This window comes from Ictalurus furcatus, chromosome 6 (assembly GCF_023375685.1).
Source record: "Ictalurus furcatus strain D&B chromosome 6, Billie_1.0, whole genome shotgun sequence".
In the NCBI taxonomy this organism is placed as follows: Eukaryota; Metazoa; Chordata; class Actinopteri; order Siluriformes; family Ictaluridae; genus Ictalurus; species Ictalurus furcatus.
The window spans coordinates 19,312,696-19,327,933 of NC_071260.1; the positions used below are offsets into that span (position 1 = coordinate 19,312,696).

At 37.6% G+C, this 15,238-nt stretch overlaps 1 protein-coding gene across 1 annotated transcript in view; it reads left to right on the forward strand.

Moving 5' to 3' along the window:
• The window catches only part of itgb5 (integrin, beta 5), a 43,640-nt gene that overhangs the window by 22,141 nt on the left and 6,261 nt on the right, over nt 1-15,238 (forward strand). Inside the window, exon 11 of the mRNA XM_053626956.1 lies at nt 11,167-11,389. Within this exon, the coding sequence (XP_053482931.1) occupies nt 11,167-11,389 (223 nt within the window). The remainder of the gene's footprint in view (nt 1-11,166; nt 11,390-15,238) is intronic.

Here is a 15,238-nt window from a genome sequence, read left to right on the forward strand (position 1 = left end):
TGAGGTAAGCCAGATGTACTGTAATATGATGCATCCTTAAGAAATTGCATAATTCGATTAATGTGTAGTAGCTCGTAAGACAAGTTGCATAATTAGTTGTGGGGTTGTGGTGTATTATTTCTTATGTAAGGGGGCCAACTCAGTGCTCAGTAGTTACTACTGAATATTAACCTCTGCCCAGCATCTCTGTAAATGAGACATTATTTTTTTCCATAGTATGGAGTTTAACAGGACTTGTATTGTTTAAATATTCGTCTGTTTCAACCACTTTATATTGCCTACTAATGTTTGAAGAGAACACAGAAACAAATAAGATGGAGACAATATATGTGGTGTTCTTTTCAAGCTGTGTTTAAAGTTTGCTCCTACAATTTGATTTTAAATGAGCTTTTTAGACATATGTTTGCTTGGTTTAGTTTTACACAGAGGATACACTGCACTCCACACCCTACCATTGCTCCTGTCAGAGCTGTATTTTTATCACAAACAAAGGCAATACTGTGTAGTTTGTGTACCCCATTGTGGTGTTCCTGTTCTTCTTGTTTAAATAAATAGGCAGCCAAATAAGATTTCAGTCAGATTGCATTAATGATTCTATGCAAACATATACTCAAAGGTAAGGATGTAACCGAATACATTATTCAGATTGAACGCTTCTAGTTCTGAGAAAAACATCATGTTTAAGATCTGCCTACATATTTTCAATGGTGTTCATGTCAGGGGACTGTCAAGGTTATTCCAAAAGCCTCGGATTGCGTTTCTTGAAGTAGTTCATTGTGGATTTGGAGGTATGTTTTGGATCATTGTCCTGTCATTGAAGCCAGTCTCTTTCAGCTTCAGTTTCTGTCTCACATTTGCTTCCAGATTTTGCTGATATTTACCAGAATATTTGGAGCACAAAATAAATACAGATGTAGATAGTGACTTTGCTTTACATCATTACTTTTATTTTATTTTTTGATTTTATTCAGTTTTGGACTTTGGGGTTTGTACTGCATTTTTGCACATTACCTTAGATCCACCTTTGGCCTGTTGTTATGTTATTTAACACCTTGTTGTTAGCTGAACTTAACTGGAACTAGAATTGTGTATTTCACTGTGCTGTGCATGATGTATGCTGTAAGAGCGCACAAATTGTATGACTGTCAGGTTTTGTATTACAGCAGTGTCTCTGTCTGTCTGTTTTGTTATAAGAAGGTTTAAATTGTACACTTGGACATGCATACATGTGTTGGCAAGTCTCTGCAGTGTAGTAATTCTGCAAAAACAAAATTTTCCTGTCGCCTTTTGGATCTTGTAATACATTGTTAAACATCTGTAGCTGATTTGCAGTGTAATGCCACAAGCATTCTGTAATTCAGAACAACAGAAATAATATGACTTTCCTTTAAACGTTTTCCTATAAATTGGTAGACTTGAAGAGTATGTGAATGGGTTGTTTCACAGCCAAACTGAAAGCATGTTTGTGCAAACATTTGCCACGTGTCCTGCATGAATTTCCATGTTAGAATTAAAATCGGTGGCTGTAAAACCTTGATGAGGATTCTATTACTTTTATTAACCCTGGGTTTTTTTTTTTTCATCTGATCTGTTTTTTAAAGTTTAAAGCTTTATTTTAGTGATTAAAAAGAGATTCATTCTCTGTGCACAGAAAGGAAACATGCCGGAGTTGGCTTGAAACCAGTAATCTTATTTTTCTGTTGCATTCTTGCGTGTAGTTCACAGACATGCTTTTTTTTAAATGTTTAATCTACTAAATCTAAAACAATAAGAAAAAATTTGATGCAGCAATATTTCTTCAGATACCCCAGATTTTTAAAAAACGTTGTTTTAGAGCTTTGTATTTTGTATTTTAAACTTTTTTTAAAGCTCTTTTGCTCCAGCAAAATAAAAAGCCCAGCTGTACAAACGCAACACTGATGGATAGAGACCTTCAGGGAACTTCAAACATCTGAATTAGGCTGCTACTGGGAAAATTAAGAATGTCAGCTGTTTTTGTTTGTTTTTGTTGTTTGTTTGCTGTTCATGGGGCTTTCTGACAAATCATTATTTTAACAGTGGCAGGAACACTTCCTCATACCAAAACAATACTTTTTTTTTTTTAATACCACAGCAATTCCAATTTTTAAATTCTTTAAAGACCAACATGTTTATAGCTACATTTAAGGTTGTGGAATGTCCATGAAAAGGGCGCTTCTGTCCTGAAGACATTACTGTTGCAGAAAATTAGCTGACTACACACTGATGCCCAAGACTCCTTCCATGAATGTTAAATAAATGTGTCCTTACAGAAAAGTTCACATCAATGATTACACATTTTCCTTTGTTAAATATCAGCAGGCTTTTAAAACTGTTTAAGTGTGAGCATCGACAGTACAAGCTCCCTGTGGTGGAAATGATAACATTAGAGAAGTGCATTGATATAAACCTGTGAGTTGAACTGCAGCCAAGACTTCTGTTATAAATAAACAAACACCTCCTGACCAATCAGATTTCAGAATACAGCAGTGCTGTTAAGTGATCAATTAATCGAGTGCTCAGCCAAGATGAACTGTCGTTCCTACTTTCCCAAATTCTTACTGTGCTACAGGGTTATTTTTAGGTCAGACTAATTTGCAGAACTGCTCTGGCAAACAGATGTGGAGAGAGAAAATGCTTTTAGCATTACAACCCTGAGGTTTTGTTTTTGTTGTTGCAACTAGGAAAGTAAATCACTGCTCTGTGGTTGCATTTACAAGATATGTTGAACATGTCTGATTTTATAATGCAATAAATATTGCAGTTCCTTTTATGCAGAGGTCTTAGTCATATTATTAGTCTGGATTTGTTTTCAAATTTAATTTTGGTATAGCCAACCTAAATTAAAGTTTACTCATAATACTGCTGAGGACAAGACACAGAATTTAATGACAGAGCTTCCTTTTGCCGTGTGTCTGCACAAAGTTGTAACCATATACAAAAAGTCCAGCATGTCCCATATACACATACACAAAACATGTCCACTCAGCATATTGCAAAACAAGCAGTCTGCATTCTGTGGAAAAACATATTGGCAACACCATTCCTATCACACCATTATCTAAGGTGTGTTATCTTTTGAACGTAAACCTTTCAAAGTATCGTCTGTTCATTGCTAAACTCTGCATATAAATCTCATCACTTGGGTCTTATTAGACAGTAAATTAGACTAGTATTCGTCCTGCTCTTTTAGCGAATTCTATGACGCATATGTAGGTGTTTGGCACCGTGCCACATGCTCCACAATTCTGTTTTAATGGTAATGTGCTACTGTTTAACCATTTCACTGCCAGCAGAATGGAAATCTATTTATTGAACACTTTCAATCAGTATAAACAAATAAATTATTTTATTGCCGCAAGTCTGTTATAAGCTTATTCAGGACACTGTTGGGTTTCTGTGTGTAGAGTATCGTAGCTCTGTGTTTAACTGCGGGTGAGCAGGGTGATGAGGAAAACAGAGGGCTGGGTAAAAAATTCACACTTCTCCACAATAACACTGGTACAAATATAAAAATGGACAGCATAACAAAAGCTTTTTTGATAGTAAAACACTGTATACAACTGCCACAATTATAATATTGAAACCTAGTAGGATAGGTTAAAAAAAGATTGTGAAAAACTGCAAATTCTTAAATCTGTAAGTGTCTACTTTAATATGAGCCATTAACCACTTACTGTGGAGTGTCACATCACAAATAAATTCTATGCTGAACACAAACACCCCCCAAGAGGCGTTTTGGGTTTTTTTGGGGGTCTTTTTGTTTGCCTCTGGTGAAAAGAGTTAATTGTGTGTTTTTGTTTGGGGTTTTTTTTTTTTTTTTTGTCCCCTTCTTGCCCATTTTCAAGAGAGCATTAAAGCAGAGATCAACTGTAGCCCTTATGATGATAGGAGCTCATGTGAGAATCTTTTGGATAATGGAATAGTATCATTTATGTGAACCAGAGTCCTCCCGAACACTTTTTATAGCATTTACTTAAGTGATGTACAGGGATTGAGCATTCACTGCCTATTATGCCTATCTTTAAGCATGAAGAACATCACACAGCCAAAAAGTCTGTAGATGTTTGTACATGATAAAAATATGAGGTGACCATACATACTGAATTGTGATAAGACACTGAAATTATTGTGAGAGTAAAACCATTTGTCTACACTTCTATGTTAGATATTCACCAACAGCAGGGCCTTATTGTGTTGTCAGTAGAATGTGCACGAATGTAACTTGCCATAAATGCGGGTGGTCATGTGTCCGAGCAGAACACGACATTCACATGTTCCAGAAAGACAACTTTAGGATGCATAGCATAAAATTTGTGTACCACCTGTATAATGAGCATGATTGACACAGGGACATTTTGACTAAACTGGGAAATTACCATACCTTAATCCACTAGAAATCTTGTGGGATTATGTGGAACAGCAAACAGAAGACATCACAAAATCTAACTGAATTTATATCCAGTCATTGGAAGAGTAGATTAAAACTGGCGTTATACAACAGTTAGTTCTGGTCCATTAATTTGACCAAGGCTCCAAGAGTGCTTATATTTCCAATAACCGCACTGGGACGTTTCAATGTATGTATCTCTCCGCTCGTTAGTGTTCACCGCATAAAATTCCCCTTCCTAGTTTTAAACCGTTACTACAGTAATGCTGGTGAGAGAAAACGTGAGTGTAGCTTATAAAGTATCTATTTCCACTAGTGGAGCAAAATTAAACCAAACATTCGGCCATATTACGTCCAAAATATCATTTACTCCATATTCATTTCTTGTTTATATAACTGTTGTATAAAGCAATATCACACCAACAATCTTGCATTTATCATGAATATCGGCACTTGCCCGCAGGGTGAGAAGCTCGTAATCAACTGCCAGTCATTGAAATGGTAATGAACATCTGAGATCCCAAGCTTAAATACATCAGCACCAGTCAGACAGGGATCACAGCTGCAGTAATGGTCAGACTAATCCGTAATCCATTTACACAACTACTATAGCTTGTTATTTTATCTTGGTAATTGGTAAATATTGTAAATAAAGTGTAAGTACAAAGTTATGTTTGATTATTTGCTCTAATTTCAGGTTTATTTCAGATAAAAAGTTGGAATATATATATATATATATATTATATAATATAATATAATTTATATATATGATATATACACACACACACAGGAATTCTTTCTTTATATATCCCAGCTTCTTAGAAAGTTGGGGTCAGAGTGCAAGGTCAGCCATGACATATGACAGGAGGGTTAAGGGCCGTGCTCAAGGGCCCAAAAGTGGCAGCTCTGCAGTGCTGGACCTTGAACCCCTGACCTTCTGACCAGTAATCCAGAGCCTTTAACCATTGAGCCACCACTGCCTCCCCTGTTTTTATTTTAAAACAACCAGCCGCCACTGATCCAAGGTAACATTCATACAAATTTCTTATCCATACTTATCCGACACCCATGACTGACTGCAAATTAATTTTACAGGACTGTCAGGACAGCAGCACAAGAACATCATATTATACAGTACTTTTTCACCCATGAATCTAAATTCTTCTTCTTCGTCTTCTTCTCACTGTGTCTGCACAAGATAAACAATGAGTCCACTGACTCATTCTATCAGATGTTGGTAAGAGCCAAGTACCCCTCATCACTTACGAACTGTAACTGTAGCTCCTTTTTAGATCACTCTGTACGAAACGCTCGAGTTACAGTAAAATATAGAGCACCCCTTTTTAGAGGAGCTGCCAGTCTTTGTGATTAGCTGGCTCTTGTGTTCACTCCTCCTGACAGATCCACATACTGCAGTTTATCTGCTTCCTGTCAGGGACCAGAGGGTCACTCCAATAAGGAGGATGTAAGCAGTCATAAGATCAGACAGTTAATCACTAGAAATTCAGTCCAGTCAAAGACCCTGTTCTCCTTATGGATTTGAATAATATTAAATCAGTTACCACCACCTTCTATAGTAACTTTAAGTAGTTTAATTTAACTCACTAATTAATTCATTATTTATTCTGTTTCTGGTGATTTATATGCTAGAAATGTTTATATATATATTAATTAATACATTTGCAATAGCAGTGGTAGAAGTTCCCCTTCAGAACGTAGATATGTATGCAAAACTGGAACAAGTACGCCTACTCAGATGTCATCCAGGAAATAGCTGGAAACATTGTGGGGCTTCCAGATTTCAGAAATAACCTTCAGAGGAAAGTTTGGGTTTATTTTAAGGAAAAAGTGGTCCTCAAAGAGGGCACGGTTTGTGCATTTTCCAGTGTGAGATATTTTCACACTCTCAGCATTCACCAATATGCTCGTTTCAAGTAATGTTTTCACTCAGCACATACTGCCATAAACAACTCCATAGCTTTTTAGATTACTTTGGTCCAAATACACAGAAAAATAAACTCTCTCCCAAAATGCAAATACTCTCTGTAAACACTGTATACAGCTTTGCTTTATAGTAATTATTTTTCTAATTTTGAGTTATACAGCTTAGTCCAACATTTTATTTTTGTATTAAAAGGGTTTCTGGAAATGTATAAACATTTTTCTCTATTTTTCTTTATTTGTTTTGTTTGCATTATGTTACACCTAGTAAGAGGTGGTTCAGGTATTCAAGTGTGTCCTTTAAACACTACCCTTCAGTAACCCGCACTTCATCTTCACTGTGAAACATTGCACCCTCAAATCAGCCTGAGACTGAAGGTCTACTATAATTTCCATAGCTAAATGGTGGTGTTTGTGCTTTATTCCACCATGTGTGAGTTTATTGATATTTCACCATGTCTGTGCTAAAACTGGGCTAGTTTATTTGCCTGAGGCTTTGCTGACAGTGCAGCAGTACATAGCGCATAATAATGCTGTGACCTGTATCAGGCAGCGTGCAGAATTCTGGGAGAGATAGTTTGTAGGATGTTACTCATATATCATGCACAGGTAGTAATTAAATATGATGTGCGGTTCCTTTACATAAAATGGCCTAAAGTTTGGAGTAAACCCTAACAAAGTGGAATTGATCCTTTGCAATAACATGCATGCTAAAACCTGTTTTTCTGTTGAAGTTCTATAAAACCTGTTTTTTTCTGTTTCAAGTTCTATTTCCTCCATCTGCTCTCTGCTAAGAGTTTTACACCCCCCATACACACACACACACACACACACACACACACACACACACACGCATATGGGCTTACTAGGTGATTTTTTCAATATATATTTCTTTAGGAAACTAAAGAAACAAGTGAGATGAAAGTATGCCATTACTTGTCTTGACATTTTTAACTGTTTGTGATTGAGCATTGTAACATATAATGTTGTATGTCCTGTTATGGACATATTCTAAGGCGTCGTAAGGCAGATTCACACTGAGTGCATTGTCGAGCATTGCATAAAGTGTCACGTCATACACTTTTAGAAGCATGTCAATGAAGCGTCAAATTCCAGCTTGCATGCAACATTGCACTTTTTTTTTTGTCCGTAAACTCCATGAAAACCACAAAACCACAGTTTTCATACGCTGTGTACTTTATTTCAAATAATCATCTACAAAGATGCCATGAATGTGCAAACTGTAGTTTAGGTGAAAACACCTAGGTGTTTACACACTCTAATTTTCCACTAACATGGGAAATCAAAATAAGCACAAATATACTGGTTGTTCTCTGACCCACTAAATCAAGTCACATATTTAGGTTAGCTGACATATTGCTTTGGAGCAAATGAGGCATGGCAGTTCTTTCTCTATTTTGTTTTTTTTGGGGGGTGCTTTATATCCACTTTGTTGTATTGCTGCCCTCTTTATGTCAGTTTGGCGAAAGTGTCGCCAATGTGCACTTACTATAGTGGAGTCTAGAACAGATTTCTTCATGTTCTCACATCACATTATACAATCTTTATAGTAATGCGAGTTACAAACTGGGGGACATTTATAAAGGATACTATTAAAGTAATGAGCAAAAGGTGCATGTGATTAGTAAACAAGAGTTCGTTTGGCTTGGTTTGTGGTTGTTGGGAGATTTTGGTAGCTCTCAATTTAGGTATATTTCTTTAAGTATTAACATGAAATATTATCTCTCTCAAAGTGACACTAGCATGACTTGTCTGATCTGAATTTGGGCTTGCAGTAAAACACAGTATGTCATTTCTGTATAGATCAGTATGTATACAAATACAGATTCTAGTAGTGGGAAAATTTGTTTATCTTCGGTAAGCACTTTATCCTGGTCAGGGTCACACGGGATCCTGAGCTTATCCTGGGAACAGGGTAGGAATACACCCTAGATGAGATTATAAAACCTCTCTCTCTCTCTCTCTCTCTCTGTCTGTCTGTCTCTCTCTGTCTGTCTCTCTCTGTCTCTCTCACACACACACACACTCACTCAGTCAGTCTCTCTCACACACACACTTACATTTATGGGCAATTTAGAGCAGCCATTCTAACCAGCAGCATGTTTGAGGGAGGTGGTTGTAAAGAACCTTGAGGAAACCCACACTGGCAAATTTTACAATGGAGATTAGAAATCAAATTTAGAACTGCATGATAATAAGCGCATTATTGCTACATCACCAAGCCATAATAATGCCCTGTAGTAATAATCTGAATTAAAACAAACAAGTCAACCTGTGATGTGTAACAGTTAAATTAGAGCCTTTTTTTTTTTTTTTTTTTTTTTTTTTTTTAAGTTTACACCAATTTATCAGCACACCTACAGTGGTGCTTGAAAGTTTGTGAACCCTTTAGAATTTTCTATGTATCTGCATAAATATGACCTAAAACATCATCAGATTTTCACACAAGTGCTAAAAGTAGATCAAAAGAACCCAATTAAACAAATGAGACAAAAATATTGTACTTGGTCACTTATTTATTGAGGAAAATGATCCAATATTACATATCTGTGAGTTGCAAAAGAATGTGAACCTTTTCTGTATCTGGTGTGACCCCCTTATGCAACTGAATGTTTCCAGTAACTGTTGATCAGTCCTGCACATCGGCTTGAAGGAATTTTAGTCCATTCCTCAGTGCAAAGCAGCTTCAACTCTGGGATGTTGGTGGATTTCCTCACATGAACTGCTTGCTTCAGGTTCTTCCACAACATTTCTATTGGATTAAGGACTTTGACTTGGCCAGTCCAAAACATTAACTTTATTCTTCTTTCTTTGATAGAATGACTTGTGTACTTAGGGTCGTTGTCTTGCTGCATGACCCACTTTCTCTCAGATCACGGACAGATGTCCTGACATTTTCCTTTAGAATTTGCTGGTATAGTTCAGAATTCATTGTTTCACCAATGAAGGCAAGCTGTCCTGAACCAGATGCAGCAAAACAGACAAACCATGATACTACCACCACCATGTTTCACAGATGGGATAAGGTTCTTATGCTGGAATGTATTGTTTTCCTTTCTCCAAACTAAATACTCCTTATTTAAACCAAAATGTGCTATTTTGGTCTCATTCATCCACAAAACTTTTTTCCAATAGTATTCTGGCTTGTCCACATGATATTTAGCAAATTGCAGATGGGGCAAAGGGTTTTTTTTGGAGAGCAGTAGCTTTTTCCTTGCAACCCTGCCATGCACACCATTGTTTTTCCGTGTTCTCCTGATGGTGGACTCATGAAAATTAACATTAGCCAATGTGAGAGAGGCCTTTAGTTGTTCAGAAGTTACCCTTGGTTCATTTGTAACTTTGCAGACTATTACACGTCTTGCTCTTGGAGTGACCTTTGTTGGTCAACCACTCCTAGGGAGGGCAACAATGGCCTTGAATTTCCTCTATTTGTACACAGTCTGTCTGACTGTAGATTGGTGGAGTCCAAACTCTTTAGAGATGGTTTTGTCACCTTTTCCACCCTGAGGAGCATCAACAACTCTTTTTCTGAAATCCTCAGAAATCTCCTTTGTTTGTACCATGATACACTTCCACAAATGTGTTGTGAAGATCAGACCTGTTTTATGTTCTTTAAATAAACAGGGTGCTCACTCACACCTGATTGTCATCCCATTGACTGAAAACACCTAACTCTAATTTCACCTTCAAATTAACTGCTAACCCTAAAGGTTCACATACTTTTGCCACTCATAGGTATTAAATATTGGATCATTTTCCTCAATAAATAAATTACCAAATGTGATCTTTTTGCCTCATTTGTTTAATTGGGTTCTCTTTATCTACGTTTAGGACTTGTGTGAAAATCTGATGTTGTTTTAGGTCGTATTTATACAGATATATATAGAAAGTTCTCAATTTTTTTATTGAGATTGTAACCAAATGTAGGCTGATAAAAATGTTATTTACATGAGTTTGTTATTTACAAGGGTGGCTCTTAAAGAGACGGAGGTATTACACAGTTGGTGAAATGTTTGTACATATCGCCATGTTGGTGTTGTATTGCAGCTGTACTGAGCTTCCCGAAGCTGCAGCTCTTGTTTTATGCATTTTTTTATATTCGTGCTTAAAAACATGGAACATTTCCCTCAGCTTTACTCTCATCTGATTCTATGATCTTTAAAAAAACAATTATGACCTCATCTGTAGCATTGGTCCTGCTATTTAGGTTCCAGGTCTAATCTGTGTAAATAATGATTACCACTACTCTAATTTCTGCTGCCTCATCAAGCTTTAATGACGGCAGGCTTCTTTCACAAGCACACATCAATATACTGTCCAATTGTACTGTGTGCACAGTACAGAGTGTACACTTGTTGTGGACAAACAATGTTTTCCTGTTAGAGGAAATGTGTGTAAATGCTCCAGTTGTGTGCTGATCAGGAATGTGGCAGTGGTTTCTCTTCCACAAAGCATTTGAGTTTCATGAATGTAGCTCAAGTGGATTTGGTTCCTTATGTCATGGCTAGTATAAAATGAAGAAATTTTTTTTATAAAAAGTTCTTGTTTGTGCAAATGCATTGGCCTGCAAGGGTTGTAACCCTGAAACACAATACTATTGTTTATTGTTACAGATTCTAATTTTTTTTACCATCCAACAACTGTCTTGGATTCCTGTCCTTGTCTGATTTAACAAGGCACCATTAGATTTGAGCATTGCGTTTCGTTATGTTTTAGTACTAATTTTAGTTATTGCTTGTTTGTGTCACTGGTCTTATCTTTGTGCCACTTTCTTCCTGTCTCTCTCGCTATAGGTCATGGTGATTGTCACTGTGGGGAGTGTAAATGTCAGGCTGGCTACATTGGAGACAACTGTAACTGCTCAATAGAAACAACTGGGTGTGTCTCAGAAGATGGCAGAATGTGTAGCGGACGGGGCAGCTGTGTGTGCGGCCGCTGCCAGTGCACCGAGCCGGGGGCATTTGGGGACTTGTGTGAGAAATGCCCCACCTGTGGTGATGCCTGTGCCGCAAAGAGGTACGTCATAGAACTGGTGTTCAGTCACAAGTTCAAATTAATAATATTGGACACTTCTCCATGCATTACATTTGAAACTCTTCCATTCATTGGGCCATTCTTTGCCTTCCTCACATCCCCCTCGCTGTGGATTTGGGCAATATGTATCCTCTTCCCTGCATTTTTAACTGTTCCAGACTTTTGAGTTTTGATTGTACTACATGACATTTTATATCCACTGCCTGATGTGTGCAGTGCAACAAGCATCTGTTTAGTGTTAAAATGACAAAAGAGTCATTTACATATGTGATAACTCATATTTTGTCTATGGCAGGAACAGAATTTCTGGATATCATTTTTGAAGGATTTCAGTATTTTTGTACAGTTGCATTAAAAGGATTATGAACCCTTTGGAATTAGCAGGGTTTTTGGATTACTCATAAAATGTTGTCAGATCTTCATCTAAGTCACAATTATAGATAAACACAATTTGACTAAACTAATAACATACATACAGTAGTAGTTCTCAGGCCTTTTTCGAGCATATTAAGTAATCATTTTTTCAGTGCAGGCTGTAAAAATATATGTGAACCTCTGTGCTAAAATCTTCTCTAAAAGTCAGTTGGATTCAGGTGTTTGAATTAAGAAGATGAGATTGGAAGTAGGGATGTCACGATACCAAAAATCTAGTAGTCAGTACCAATACCACCAAAAGTACACGATACTCGATACCAAATTCTATACCATGGTGTGGTATAAAAATAAAATAAAAAAAAAAATTTAATAAAAAAACTCTCCTGGAGGACATCCTCCTCTGGCTGATACTGGCAAAAAGAGAGAGAGAGGGGGATGTTTTAGTTATCAAACACTCTCTGACAATGAGTGGAGGCTACAGTGGATGTGCATTCCTAAACGCGCACGCACACATGCACACAGACACATGCGGCACACACACCCTTATACTCTGAATGCAAGCATTAGTTTAAATTCACTGACATGGTGGCAGGCCAAAAAGATTTATTAAAAGCATTAACATTTGAATAATTACTGGTGTCATTAGGCTACATTTAACTGACAGGACACGGGCTGAATGGCGATGTATGGTGGCCCATTCGGAGGTAGTTTATAACACTGCAATGCGTTAGCGTCGTTAATAAATAACTGGCTACTGCTGACATTACATGGAGCATTACGTTAGCTGGTTTCCCGGCCACAATGCCGGCTGCCTCAAACAAACATAATATAGGACCGTCATTCAGGTGCTTCACCAAATTCCAGGTGTTTCCTCGCTTTGTTTGAAATGAACGGTAGCATCGGTTGCACACTGGCTTCGGAGCATCAGTTATATGTTTGTTGTCATCCGCCTCGAATGCAAAGTATTTACATATTCCATACCACATTTCCTCCTAACTAGTCGTGGTGGATCTAAACTTCTGTTGTTTTTTCCCGTGTGCTTGTAGTTGTTGTTGTTCTTCTTCACCACTTGTGGCCCGACTAAAACACTTGTGCGTATTTGCTGCCCCCATCAGGTCCGGAAGAATTGCAACCTTGGTACCTTAATAACAATCGGTACTAACGCTAATGCAGAAAAATAAGTACCGTCACGTTTTAAGAATGTTGGTACCGACTAGGTACCGAAGTATCGGTTCTCGTGACATCCCTAATTGGAAGTGTGGGTGGTACAAACACTTTAATTCCATTTAAATAAAGACACACAACGTCTGGTTACTGACAGATCTGTTCTCAAGGACAATTGATTAGTGTGAACCATGCCTTGAAGCCATCAATTTTCACAGGACATTAGAAGATGCATTGTAGAGATGCACAAAGCTGGGAAAGGCTACAAAAACACTTCTAAAGACATGGGTGTTCATCAGTACATGATGAGACGAATTGTCTACAAATGGAGGAAATTCAGCACTGTTGCTACTCTCCCTAGGAGTGGGTGTCTTGCAAAGATCACACAAAGAGCACAATGGGGAATCCATGAAGAGGTGAAAAATAATCCAAGGGTAACGGCAGAAGAGTGCAAAAATCTTTGTTCATGTGATCACAATGAGATTAACACAGAACAAGAATGGTTAATGGAAAGACACCATGAAGGAAACAACTGTTGTCCAAAAAAAATAAAATTAAAAAATTAAAAATAAATAAATAAATAATAATAATTATTATTATTATTATTAGGGCGCACGGCCCAGGGTTGGGGGTTCGATTCACACCGTGGCCCTGTGTGTGCGGAGTTTGCATGTTCTCCCATGTGTGCTGCGGGGGTTTCCTCCGGGTATTCCAGTTTCCTCCCCCAGTCCAAAGACATGCATGATAGGCTGATTGGCATGTCCAAAGTGTCCGTAGTGTATGAATGGGTGTGTGAATGTGTGTATGTGATTGTGCCCTGCGATGGATTGGCACCCTGTCAAGAGTGTACCCCGCCTCGTGCCCCATGCTCCCTGGGAAAGGCTCCAGGTTCCCCCGTGACCCTGAAGAGCATAAGCTGTATAGAAGATGGGTGGATGGATGGATGGATGGACTATTATTATTATTATTATTATTATTATTATTATTATTGGAGCACATGTCAAGTTTGCCAAAAAAAGACTGGATATTCCACAACAGTTCTAAATGTTCTAAATGTTTTGTGGATAGATGGACAAAATGGCAAATTGGCAAAAATGCACAATGATATGTTTGAAGGAAAAAGGGCCAAACCTCATCCCAACTGTGAAGCATGGTGCATGGAGCATCATGGTTTGGAGCTGCTATGCTGCCTGAGGGCCTGGACACCTTGCAATCATTGAGGGAACAGTGAATTCAGAACTGTATCAAGACATTTTGCAGGGCATGTCAGGGCAATAATCTATGACCTCAAGTTTAAGAGAAGTTGGGTGATGCAACCAGACAAATGACCCAAAGCGCACAAGTAAATCAACCAAGGAATGGAAAAAGTAGAACATTTCATGTTTTGGAATGGCCAAATGAGAGATCTGACCTTAAACCTAATTGAGATGCTGTGTCATGACCTGAGGAGAGCTGTTCAGCCCAAAAATATTGATGAACTGAAACACTTTCAGTTGTACATCTGATTAGAAGGGCATGAGTTCAAATCCCAGCACCAGCAAGCGGTCACTGCTGGACACAAGGAAGGTTCTTAACCCTCAACTACCCAGAGATAAGTCGCTCTGGATAAGGGCGTCTGCCAAATGCCATTAATGTAAATGTTGGGAGGAATGGTCCATAATTCCTCCTCTTTGTTGTGCTAGTTTTATAAACAGCTACAGACAATGTTTGATGGAGATTGCTGCTGCTAAAGGAGACTCTACAAGTTACTGAATTCAAGGGTTCACTTACCTTTCCCAGCCTGCACTATGAATGATTACTTAATGTGCTCAACAAAGACTTGAAAAGTACCACTGTTTGAGTGTTATTACATTAGTCAGATGGTGTTTGTCTATAATAGAGACATCAATGAAGATCAGACCACTTTTTATGAAAAACCCTGGTTACTTCATAGGGTTCACAAACTTTTTCTTGCAACTATATATTTTAACTGTTCTTCAAGGGGTGTCAATCATATTTACACATGTGCTTTTGAGAGAAAATAATGCTATAATATTAAAAAAAGGAAGCTGAGGAAAAGTAGTTTGAGTAAAAATTGTAATTATTGTATGTAAAGTTTATTTTATACCATCATTTTTGCTCATTGTCTTCAAAGTTGCTAATAATTCTGAAACTGACTATATAGCTGAAAATTTATTTCCATGCATTATTATCTTAAGATTTACTGGAACCACTCAGTAGTTAGTGCTTAGTTTGTATAGTTTATTTTATGCCCAGCATGATTTCTAAACCTAACTGAAGGGTGCTTTGACT